The sequence below is a fragment of the Gobio gobio genome, assembly GCF_949357685.1.
Source record: "Gobio gobio genome assembly, chromosome: 21".
NCBI lineage: Eukaryota > Metazoa > Chordata > Actinopteri > Cypriniformes > Gobionidae > Gobio > Gobio gobio.
Window position 1 is genome coordinate 24,130,936 of NC_137117.1, and position 13,121 is coordinate 24,144,056.

Consider the following 13,121-nt stretch of genomic DNA (forward strand, 5'->3'; position numbering starts at 1 on the left):
TACTACTCCAGCCAAAAGAGAATCGAGACAATCTTACCCCTTCACATGAACGCGCAAAACGAAGGGGTAGGGGAAAGGGAAGGGCTAAGGGGTAGAAATGGGATTGGGCATAAGTGTCTGGTGGTAATAATGTGTTGCTACACTAAGATTTTCTTATTGAATCACAGGTTCAGCTGTGTTCCTGTGGACTTTGAGGTGGTGAATGTAAATTCTTCATCAACCAGTGAGGACGACATCAACAATGCCATTATGGCCATTCGCCGCAATGGAGTTGCTCTTAAGGGTCTGTACATTAGGTTACTAATTCACAATGTTATAATTGTTCCTCTATTATTAGTAAGATTTTAGATAACAAGCCGTTTATATTTAATCATTTTAATCTTTTTTTCTCAGGTAACATTGAGACCAACCACACAATGCCCCCTAACCACAAGTCAAGGAACAATCTTCTACGGTAAGGCTGAAAGACCAAAGATTACACAGTTCCATCAGATGTTTATGATGCTGTGGCCCCCTTAGTTTGAGTTTGATGACTGACGGCAGAGTGCCTCAGATTTGGCCTCCTGCCCATTACTGTGTGTCTAGACTCAGCACAGCTGTCTCTCTCTCTTTCTCAGCACGAGTCTGGATCTGTATGCCAATGTGATGCACTGCCAGTCACTTCCTGGAGTCCAGACGCGCCACAAAAACATTGACATCATAATCATCAGAGAGAACACGGAGGGCGAGTACAGCAGTCTGGAGCATGAGGTCAGGAGTTTACTGCACCCAGTCAACAGATTTTCAAACAGCTCCACTGGTTTCTAGCACATCATTCCTCACATACAGGGTGTTGACATGTATGCGTGAATTTCAACAATTAATTTTATCACTCATTGCTATGAAGAAAAATAACAAAATCAGCATATTAGAATGATTTTGACAGGAATAAATTAAATGTATATATATATATCATAGATATGTCATTCACCAGGGACAGTCACATAGATTCTTTCTAAAGTATCAACCCTACCTGTGCTCATTTTACACTTGGTCTTGCACATCTTGTATGGCAGGTTTTAGATCATGAATAAGTCACCAGGGTCAGTCACAGATTCTTTCTAAAGTATCAACCCTACCTGTTCTCATTTTACAATTGGTCTCGCACGTCTTGTATGGCAGGTTTTAGATCTTATAGTTTACTGCACCCACTCAACCGATTTTCAAACAGCTCCACCTGTTTCGAGCACATTATTCCTCACATACAGGATGTTGACATGTATGCGTGAATTTATCAATTCATTTTATCACTCATTGCTATGAAGAAAAATATACTATTGTTCAAAAGTTTGGGGTTTGTATAGGATTTTTTTATGTTTTTGAAATAAGTCTCTTCAGTAATCAGAAATACAGTAAAAAAAATAATATTGTGAAATGTTTTTACAATTTATATTTTCTTTATATATATATATGTATATATATATATATGTGTATATATATATATATGTGTATATATATATATATGTGTATATATATATATATATGTGTATATATATATATATGTGTATATATATATATATATATGTATATATATATATATATATGTATATATATATATATATGTATATATATATATATATTTATTAAAAACCGTTGTGCTGCTTTATATTTTTTGTGGAAACCATTATACATTTTTTTAGGATAATTTTATTAAAGGGGTGGTAAACCACGATTTCACTATTCTAACTTTAGCTAGCGTGTAATGTTGCTGCTTGAGCATAAACAACATCTGCAAAGTTACAACGTTCAAAGTTTAAAGCAAAGGGAGATATTTGCTTTTAAAGAAATCAGTTTCTAAGAACTACAGCAAACGGCCAGTAGGCGACTACAGACATTCCTCCAGGGTTGGTGACATCAACAGGCTCAATATTTACATAAACCCCTCCTCCGAGAATATTCAATAAGGGGGGGTGAGGCCATTTTGTATCGCGGCGCTGTTGTGGTATAGTTAGGCTGGAGTGTTGTTGCCGCGATGCCAAGGAAACGCTGTTATTTTCATCCAGATTGCAGGTCTGGGGTACTTGCTCTGTTCAGCCTTCCTTGGGACGGGGGTGCGTTGCAGAGCGTTTAACATACAGCATGTTATATGCACGTGTGTTTGAGACGGGGAACAGGCGCGCGCAGGGCTCCCTGCAGCACATCTCACGGAGGAAAACATCCACCGTCTTCGCGATTTCAATGCCGGATTTGCACAACGTCAGCTGCGTGAAAAAAACACTGCCGGTGCGTGGATGCACGACGCGCGCGCTGCACATTTCACGGAGGACAACTTCCACAAACTTTGCGAGTTCAATACAGGATATGCACAACGGCTTGTCCTGAAAGCTGGATTTACAAACAGAAGCTGTTTACGGGCCACAACCTGTAAGTCTGATTTGTTTTTCATCGATGTGTTTTCCTGTAATAGGTTGTAGCAAGGAAGTAAACAGATGACAGCGCTGTTCTGCAAACCAGTCTGTTAAATGCTCATTCGTACTTAACGTTATCCGACGAACACCTAACGTTACAAACACCTAACGTTACAAACACTAACGTTAAAATCTCAACAGCGAACCTGGCATTAGTGTAAATGATTCTTTGATTAGAGCTTTTATGTATTGTTTATCTTCAGGCATGCTAAACATGGTTCTGTGTGTGATTTGGCTAAGTTACTAGTTAAAGCCAGTGCTTAGTGTTCGTTTTGGGTTAGTTCTTGCGACAGATATTTGGCTATAATCGTTCTAAAAATACAAAAGTTAAAGTGCCATTCAGTAGCGATCATTATAGATCCGCAGTCTTTACTCTTGAGGACTGAACAGGTTCTGCTCGATCATCTTCACTCAAATGTTCTGGGTCTGATTCGGGCTCATATGGTTTTATTGACGCCGTTGTTTCTAATACTGACCAAAACACAGCCTCCGGTAAAGGTAAGGGGCGTGACGTTTCCGACAAACGTGCACTGCGGTTAGCGAATCACAACACACTGGGCCAGCTAACCAATCTGAGCCCATCGCATATTTTTGAGGGACTGGCTTCATAGAACCCGGAAACCATCAGACCGTTTTACAAGGAGGGACAGAGCAGTGTAGAATAAAGGTCAAATATATGAAAAATAAGGCAATTTTTTTTAAAACGAAGCATGAACACGTTACAGTGCACCCCACAAACACAGTCAAGCCTTCAAAAGAATGTGTTTTACCACCCCTTTAATAAAAAAGTTGAAAGAACATATGTTTCTATTTTATTTTAAATGGAAATATTTTGTAACATTATTCGTTTTACTGTTACTTTTGAAAAAAAGATTAATTTCTTTCAAAGAAAAAAACAAAACATAGAGCCCAAACTTTTAAATGGTATTTAAGTAAAACATTCATAATTTTGAGTATTTGTTTATCATAGAATAATAATAATAATAATAATAATAATAAAAAGATTTTTAAATAATTTAATAACTTAATTCAAGTTGAGTATCTATCTATCTATCTATCGATCGGATATGGTTATTCACTGTTTGAGAAAAAGGTATATTTGATTATAATATTGTTTGGAACATGTCTTAGTGTATTGCATAGTAAAACATTCATCATTTTAAATATTTTTTATCATGGAATAATAATAAAATGAAATACATTAAAAAAAATTGCCAAAAATAATTTAATAACTTCAATATGCTATAGAATGATTATATGTATGCGTATATATGTGCATGATGCCTTAAATGCAAAAACACTTGCTATGTCCCCACTTAGGTGCAAAATCTTATTTTTTCCCCTACCCATTTTACCCATTCATATTTTAATATTATGTTTTTTTTCCGGTCAGTACCCTAAGCAATGTTCCCTCTAATTTCTTTTCTCGCTGAGCAAAACTTTTCTCTATTGGGCGGACATTTTGGTCACCTGAGCAAAAACATTCTTTACCTGTACAGCGTATGTAAACGCACACAAAAAAGTGGTTTCATCTTGCAGTTATAACTTTTAACTTTAATGTGCCATTTCTATTTTATTTAACCATTGATGTAACTTAGTGATATATTAAATACATTTTTTTAAAATAAAAAACAGTTAATTCAGAAGTCACTAAATTAAGCACATTTTACAGTGCTGTTAATTGTAGTCTTGTTTAAAATACGATTAAAATCTCCCCCAGGACAGTTCAATTCTTTATAATATAATAACATATGAAAAAAATTAAGTGGTTACACTGAGATGGTTCTTAATGTGTTTTTGTACAGTCATTTATTGGCGACAGGCAGCATTAAACCATCTATACTAAATGTTTGTTTATTGCTTATGAATTTCCAAGATTTTCTATATCAGGGGTTTTCAAACGTTTTAATGGCAAGGATCCCTAAACAATCCCCTTGTGAGATTAATACTTTTTTCTTTATTAGGCTTACACTATAATACAATTATAATAGCCTATAATATAATATAAAAACTAATGGAAGTATTTAAACTGATTGTATTATATCAGTTTAAATGCTTCAATTTGTTAAAAAAAAAAAAAAAAAAAACTGAAGTAATTAAATAGATCTAATAGCCAAATATGTTCAAGGGAACATGTGAACTCTTTTATAGTCATCTAAACATCACTGAAACCCAAACCACACACACATCTATTTAAACTGATGTGTGTTTAGAGTTTGCATGCTACACTTGTGGTTGGTGTAACTGTAAATGTCTGTTTTGTTACTGTGCTGTGTCCATTATCTGTTATTTCCACCACTTAATCAAGCCACTCTTCTTTAAAACATGAGGTTTTATTCCATGTCTTTGCGTTTCTCGTTGCCTCTCATTTTGAGCTATATTGCTGCAAACACGACTCACTGCTGCGTGCTCTGTCTGCTCACACGTGACATCAGCGTCTTTCTATGAAACCGGTAAACCGCATCCACCGGTTCTAACGCAATAGCGATACTAACTCTATAGCGGTAGTAGAATGGAGCACTGCAATTATTTCTCATTTAAACTACAATCAAATGGATTTCTCCCCACATTTCACGTCTGTGTCTACCGTCTGCGCGGCATTTTATTCTTTCTCCGCAGCATCTCAAGTGCGCGGCCGCGCACGCGCGCAGCTTAGAGGAAACATTGCCCTAGAGTAAATAATCATAATTTTATGTGTTTCAGAGTGTATCAGGAGTTGTAGAGTGTCTGAAAATCATCACACGGAACAACTCCCTCCGCATTGCTGACTATGCCTTCAAACTGGCCCGAGAGAAAGGTCGCCGCAGGGTCACGGCTGTCCACAAGGCTAACATCATGTTAGTTACTCTACTACTTGTTGTCTGTACTATTAATTCACAGTTGTGTCACAGCAAAGAATAGGTTAATAATGTGCTTTCACTCTCTTCTCTTAACAGGAAACTGGGGGATGGGCTGTTCTTACAGTGCTGTAAGGAGGTGGCCTCTGGATACCCGGACATTGAGTTTGATAGTATGATTGTAGACAACACCACCATGCAGGTGATCAAGTAATGAGACAAATCGTGCTGACAATTTTGATGTGTTATGAGAAAGCAAAATAAGCCCATTGCTATATTTACTGTGTTTATGTTGTTTCTTTCAGCTTGTTTCCAAGCCCCAGCAGTTTGATGTCATGGTGATGCCTAATCTCTATGGCAATGTAGTCAGCAATGTGTGTGCCGGGCTGGTGGGTGGACCCGGTCTTGTGCCAGGTGCCAACTACGGACGAGACTATGCAGTGTTTGAAACGGTTGGTCTGAAAGACAAAACTGAGCGATTAACTTACAGAAATTTTGGAGGTCATTCCTCAACAATCACCCATATATTTTTAGTTTTATTTGCTTTGGCCTCAGTGTGAATAATAATTGTTGTCAGCTATGTAATCAGCTTTAAGACCCAACAGAACCCTCTGCCTGCCTAATATGGCTACCAAAGCACTGCTGTTCAAATGTTTGGGGTCAGTATAATAAATAAAAATGGATAAATAAATAGATAAATGTGGTTCTTTTAAACTTCTTATTCATTGGAGAATCCTAAAAGACAAAAAATAATTCTTAAGGCACCAAATCAGCATATTAGGATGATTTCTGACAGATCATGTGACACTGAATACTCAGCTTTGCCATCACAAGAATACATTACATTTTTAAATATATTAACATAGAAAACATTTCAGATTTAACTGTATTACACTTTGGTGAGCATTTCAAAAACATAAAAATAAATAAATAAAAAATAAAAATCCAAACTTTTGAACAGTAGTGTACTTTAGCAAATCAGTCAACTACTGGGTGAATGTTAATTTCACCTAGGCTGATTCATATTATTAAATAGAAAGATACTATGTTTTCATGTTCTCCATACATTATACTGCATCAGCATTATTCATAGACCCATTTTAAAGGAATACTGCTTATATACCGTTTCTCTATTGAAATTGAGCTATGCTGCTGAAATTAAAATGCCAATATCGAGTGACGTTTGAATGGCTGTCATTAAATATGTTTAACAGGCCACCAGGAATACAGGAAAGAGCATTGCCAACAGGAACATCGCCAACCCTACTGCCATGCTGCTTGCCAGCTGCCTCATGTTAGATCATCTCAAGTAAGTGAGGAGCTCATGTGTTATTTTATAAGCGTCAGCTCTTATGATGGTTCTTTGTTAGCTCTTGTATCTTTAACCTAATGAAATACATATGCGCAGCATTTTCTAGCAGTATAACTATCGTGCTATGCTGAGGATATAACTCTTTTTTTTTTTTTTTCAGGCTTCATGAGTATGCCACCATGATCCGAGGTTCAATTCTCACCACTATGAACGAGACCAGGGTCAGTCACAGATTTCTTTCTAAAGTATCAACCCTACCTGTACTCATTTTACACTTGGTCTCGCACGTCTTGTATGGCAGGTTTTAGATCTCTAGAACTTTAGTGAATGAGGATACTGTCAGGTGTGAAAACTTGCACATCAAGTTACCAGTTAGACCAAGACATTCTTAGCATTCTTTGGATTTGTGCATGAAAGAACTGTTTGTAGTAGGTAGACATGTGCCGGTAAACGGTAATGCAATATACCGCAATAATGAACATGCACAATATTGTTATCGTGGGCCCTTCAAAATACCGTGAATAATTATTTATTACGAATTATTCCGATTTTTAGAATGAATTTTAAGAATACTTTACCCATCAACCGTTTAAAATGAACAACACGTCAAAGAGGAACGCGCACTGATGTAAAAAGACCGTGCATGAGCCGAGCACATGGCGGAATCAGTGTTGCCAACTATTTTCCAAGGAAAGTAGCTAAAGCCAGCCCAAAAAGTCGCTAAATGTCGCTAGATGACGTCATGCGTTAATTAGCATATCCGTGACGTCACCGCGTCGTCCTTGCGTTCTGCCTGCCTAATGTGTTTTCTCTTAATCCGTGCTCACACACTGTATTTTAAAAGAATACAATTCAGCCAACTGTCTAATAAATATGTTCTCATTTCCTATATCTTTTTTTCATACAGTAGAACGAGTATGATATAGTGAATAAATTTTTTTTTTTTAACAATCTGAGAGATGTCTGAAACTGGATGAACTAAAGCTCTGTGAGAGTGAGTAATATATAAGTGATAAGCACAAGAGAAGAATTGAAATCATAACGGGTCAAACTAAATTCTTTAAATATAAAAAAAAGGAAGCAGATAAGTGATTGGTCCGTGGCACCCCTGTGTGCGCATGTGTAGCTCGCTCATTCACGTCTGTCAGCTGCTGTGTGTGTGTGTGTCTCAGCCACAGCCACTCACTGAACAGGGTAAACGCAGAGAGAGGTGTGACGGCAGGGAGAAAGCAAGACCTCGCGCTCGCAGAACAGTACTGGCGACATTTGTAAAATAAAGTAGCTGACGTTTGTCCAAAAAGTCGCTAGATTTGTCGCTAGTCGCTTTTTTGAAAATAAGTCGCCAAAGGGGTCTGAAAAATCGCTAAATATAGCGACAAAGTCGCTAAGTTGGCAACACTGGGCGGAATGAGGAGACGCGCTGAAGTGCACATTCATTCTCTGACAGCAGAGGGCGCTGACGGAACAGCAGAAATGCAGCCGTTGCCCCAGTAATCACATAACCTAATACATAATACTTAAAGACTTAAGGCTATTCATTTTCAAACTTGCATTTTATATTTTAATCTGGACTAAATTACATGCCCTAGATATTGTTTGAATATGTTCTGACTGTTGTTCAATCACACACTTTACAAGGCTCCAGTATTTAACATTAGTTCATTCATTAACAAACTGACAATGAAAAATACTTCTAAAGCATGTATTAATCTTAGTTAAATGTACATTTCAGCATACCTATTGTTCTTCATAATTCTTTTGCACTTTAATCTGTTTTAAATATTTGTTTACATTATACATTTTTGTGTATTGCTTAATTGTATTTAAATGTTTGGTTCTTTTGTTATAAGAAAGTGATTTAACCTGTTGTAGTATGACAACACTTTTTTTGCAACTTATTTCAATATCATGAAATTTGATACCGGCACATGCCTAGTAGTAGGACTGCACGATATTGGAAAAAATGTATGTTGCAATATTTTGTTTTTGTGCTATAATATATTGCGATCTCCTCCATGGACTGCCACCTTAACGTGGTGGAGGGGTTTGAGTACCCGAATGACCCTAGGAGCTATGTTGTCCGGGGCTATATGCCCCTGGTAGAGAATTTCTAGGCGCAGCCAGGGGCCGGAGGGTGTCAGGTTTGGGGACCACACGGTTTCGTCTCTGCTCTTTGCAGATGACGTTGTCGTGTTGGCCCCTTCTAACCAGGACCTTCAGCATGCATTGGGACGGTTTGCAGCCGAGTGTGAAGCGGCTGGGATGAGGATCAGCACCTCCAAATCCGAAGCCATGGTCCTCAGTCGGAAAAGGGTGGCTTGCCCACTCCAGGTTGGTGGAGAGTTCCTGCCCCAAGTGGAGGAGTTTAAGTATCTAGGGGTCTTGTTCACGAGTGAGGGGAGGATGGAACGGGAGATTGACAGACGGATCGGTGCAGCTTCTGCAGTAATGCGGTCGATGTACCGGTCTGTCGTGGTGAAGAAAGAGCTAAGCCGTAAGGCGAAGCTCTCGATTTACCGGTCAATCTACGTTCCTACTCTCACCCATGGTCATGAGCTTTGGGTCATGACCGAAAGGACAAGATCCCGGATACAGGCGGCCGAAATGAGCTTTCTCCGCAGGGTGGCTGGGCGCTCCCTTAGAGATAGGGTGAGAAGCTCAGTCACTCGGGAGGAACTCGGAGTAGAGCCGCTGCTCCTCCACATCGAGAGGGGACAGCTGAGGTGGCTCGGGCATCTGTTCCGGATGCCTCCTGAACGCCTTCCCGGGAAGGTGTTTCGGGCATGTCCAACCGGGAGGAGGCCCCGGGGAAGACCGAGGACACGCTGGAGGGATTATGTCTCCCGGCTGGCCTTGGAACGCCTCGGTGTCCCCCCGGAAGAGCTAGAGGAAGTGTCTAGGGAGAGGGAAGTCTGGGCATCTCTGCTTAGACTGCTGCCCCCGCGACCCGGCCCCGGATAAGCGGAAGAAGATGGATGGATGGAATATATTGCGATATAAAACAGTTCCACCAGATGATTTGAATTGCTCTATTTGAAAATAATGAATTATTCTAGAATATTGAGGTGATTTTGTAGGGGAGTGAATCTGCATAGAAAACAATAAACAAATTACAAGCATAGATAAATACAATAGAAGAAAGATACAATTGAAATAAGCAGTGCTTTATATTTTTCAGGAGCAGAAACTGATTAGTCAAATGTAAAATAACAGGCTTCACGGTATAAATGAAATATAACTAATATAATAAATGAATTAATACAATTTATCTTTGTTAAAGCTACAAAAAGTCACAAGTCATTTTCTCTTTCGTCTTTCACTATCACCATTAGTGACAAACATATGCGGGTATATTAGGCTGCTGTCCCTTTAAGACAAATGCACAAACCTAATACAAATGACACATTGACACTCATACCGATAAACATAACCGACTGTGTTCACGAGGATACTCGCCGAGATGGGCATTTTGACTTAAATTTGCATGCACGTGTCCTTTTAAGCTCAAAAGAAAGAGAACTGAATTCGGTGTTCACATGCTGTCTGTGCGTGTGCACAGAAAACAGCGTGCGAGTTCTCTTGCACTTGATGCCTGACTCCACTTAAAAACATATGCAAATGAGAAACTTTCACTCGATTATGGTTAAACTTTGCAATTAATCCGCAAATCACATGCGTTATGAACTGGGGAGCAGCTGGCCCATACGGATGACGGATCAACTACGATCCCTATTCTTGACATCACACATCCTCATCGCAAATCGATGCTAATTCATATATTGTGCAGTCCTAGTAGTAATACGTCATTTTATTTGACACTGTATATCTTGATATAGTTAGACTACGTTCAAAATTTTGGGGTCAGTAAGATTCTTTTTTGTGTGTGTGTGTATATGTATTTATGTGTGTGTGTGTGTGTGTGTGAGAAAAATCTCCTACTCACCAAGGCAGCATTTATTTGATATAAAAATACAATAAAAACATTAATATTGTGAAATATTATTATAATTTAAAAGAACTGTTTTCTATTTGAATACTTTAAAATGAAGTTTATTCTTGTGATGGCAAAGCTAAACATTTTTGCACCTTCAGAAATCATTCTAATATGCTGATTTGCTAAGCTATAATATAGCTATAACTTATTAATAGAAAGGTCAAAAGAAAAGCATTGATTAAAAATGTATTTAATATCAGTTTTGATCAATTTAATGCATCCTTATTATATTATTAAAATATTTTTAAAATCTTACTGAGCCCAAACTTTTGAACGGTATATGTGCTTATGTGCTTGAAATTTAACTCCAAAAATATTGATGGCATAACAGTATCTTAAAGTAATGTCTATTTAGGTAAAAATCTTTTTCTTCTTTTTTTTTTAACAGTTTATAGACTATAGTTTTCAGCTTTGTCAGATTTGTGTCTTTCTTTTTTTTCAATTGAAAAAACTAAAAAACAATGGTCCTTTTAGGAACATTGTCCATATTTCTACATTAGGTTCTTAGTTCCAGGAGGTATTTTTACAAACAGAATCAAATTAACCAGAATCAAAACATTTTCAGAGGATAAGTTCACATGCTGGTTGCACGATTTGTAACGCGTTCCGTAATGTTTCCTGTTGCAGTTGCACACAGTTGACATTGGGGGGCAGGGCACTACCTCAGAAGTGGTTCAGTCTATCATGAGGAACATCCAGAGCGGCGGTCCCCTCACCACTCAGATATAATCTGAGTCGGCATCACTCCACAACTGTTTGGTACAGAGCAGTTCTTGTACATTATATATATTTGTGTGAATCAGTCTATAATCCATGGTCAGGAGTAACACGCCTAAATTATTGTAAATGCTATTTCCTATTTGGTAGAGCTGTTGATCTCAATTTTAATCTCAGAAGTTTACTTCCACCTATGTGTTCTTTGTTCTGTCTGTTTTTTTTGTGTTTTTTTGATGCAGTTCTGGCTTCCACCAATTTCTATTCCCTTTCCAATTTAATTGCAGATGCATCCGCTTCGCAAGGACATCTGCACTTCATTTTATGACTCAATACATTGCTTTCACTTGAGACAAGAGATTTATTCTTGAATCCAGCAGCCTTTATGGAGATCAGGGGTGGAGATAGTGTCACTTGTACTTCAGTCTCAAGAAAATGATTCTAGATTCATTTGAAATGCAGCATACTTCAGCATTGTGCTTTTGGTGTTTCTTGGACATAGGGGTCTTTCCTTGGGAACGGCAGAGCTTTTAGATGTATTATATTGTATCTAAACAGTTATATTGTTTAAATGCTATGCTAATGCAGAATTTATGATGAGGTTCTTGCATTGGGTTTCTGCTGCTCAATTGCATTCCAAATTTTATCCGTTCTTAACATGTTATCCTCAAACACAATGTATTCATTTTGGGTTCATAACTTTTGTTTACTTTAATGACCTTGGTTTGTTCATAGTATTCATTTACAAAATTGTCTTACAGTGTTGGGTGTATAAATGGACTTCATATTCTGGATGTCCATCAGAATGATAAAAATGACGATAAAAATATTTTATCGTTAGACTTTATACTATAGTGTTATTTAAGCTCAATACTTAAATAATACAGTTGCATCATTTAGTTTGGACCTTTGTTAATTTACTGTCTTTTGATATGCAGTGCTTAATTGTATTATTGATAAGTTCTCATCTGGCATACTGTCATCTTTTAAACACGAACATTGTTACATCAAACATGCAAGTTCATGTAGTTGCCATGCAGTTTAATTAATTAGCATAATTATAATACCATAAAGCAGTGATTCACAGCCTTTTTGACTCCGAAGCCGCCCGCTGTCCACATATGATTTTTTTTTTTTAAATAAGTAAGTTCTATCTGATAAAATATATTAGAGCTTGACATTACTATATATATATATATATATATATATATATAATTAGTTATTTATTTACATATAGTTTTTTTTCCGGGTCAAGAAATACCACTTTTAAAATGGAAGTTGAAATCATTACGTCATCTTGAGGCACTGCTGTAAAGTGTTTTAAAAAAAAACTGGACTGTCTCACAAATCATTAATGGCACAAAGGTAATCCAATGACATAATGAATAAAATGGTTGTCCTCTAAACAATGTCTTGTTTATTGTAGATCACCAACATCTTAAAATAGAACATATATTGAGATATTGGATGTCCTTTAACAATTAGTCATAATGCACATTTGCACATTTTACAACCCCAAATCCAGAAAAGTTGGGACATTTTGTAAAATCTAATAAAATCAAGAATCTGTTATTTGTTAATCCTCTTTAACTTTTATTTAAGTGACAAAAGTACGAAGAAAATAATACAATGGATAAGAAAATTCCAGTGTTTTCAAATTAAATACAAATGAATTGTATTTTGATGTGTAAACACTTGATTTTGATGGCTGCTACACACTCCATAGAAGTTGGGACAGAGGCAAAATAAAAGTGAAAAGATTATAGAATATCCATGTTCAATTGTTTTGAAAAAGTCCACAATTAACGTAATAGGTG

General features: G+C 37.1%; 1 protein-coding gene across 2 annotated transcripts in view; it reads left to right on the top strand.

The window, feature by feature from the left end:
- The window catches only part of idh3g (isocitrate dehydrogenase (NAD(+)) 3 non-catalytic subunit gamma), a 14,710-nt gene extending 2,003 nt beyond the window's left edge, over positions 1 to 12,707 (top strand). For both annotated transcript variants that reach the window (XM_079803423.1, XM_079803424.1), the window contains 10 exons: positions 168 to 283; positions 394 to 454; positions 618 to 750; positions 5,151 to 5,284; positions 5,384 to 5,486; positions 5,590 to 5,736; positions 6,499 to 6,593; positions 6,757 to 6,817; positions 11,218 to 11,349; positions 11,592 to 12,707. In XM_079803423.1, the coding sequence (XP_079659549.1) occupies positions 168 to 283; positions 394 to 454; positions 618 to 750; positions 5,151 to 5,284; positions 5,384 to 5,486; positions 5,590 to 5,736; positions 6,499 to 6,593; positions 6,757 to 6,817; positions 11,218 to 11,319 (952 nt within the window). In that variant the 3' untranslated portion in view covers positions 11,320 to 11,349; positions 11,592 to 12,707. The remainder of the gene's footprint in view (positions 1 to 167; positions 284 to 393; positions 455 to 617; positions 751 to 5,150; positions 5,285 to 5,383; positions 5,487 to 5,589; positions 5,737 to 6,498; positions 6,594 to 6,756; positions 6,818 to 11,217; positions 11,350 to 11,591) is intronic.
- Positions 12,708 to 13,121: the final 414 nt, after the last annotated feature.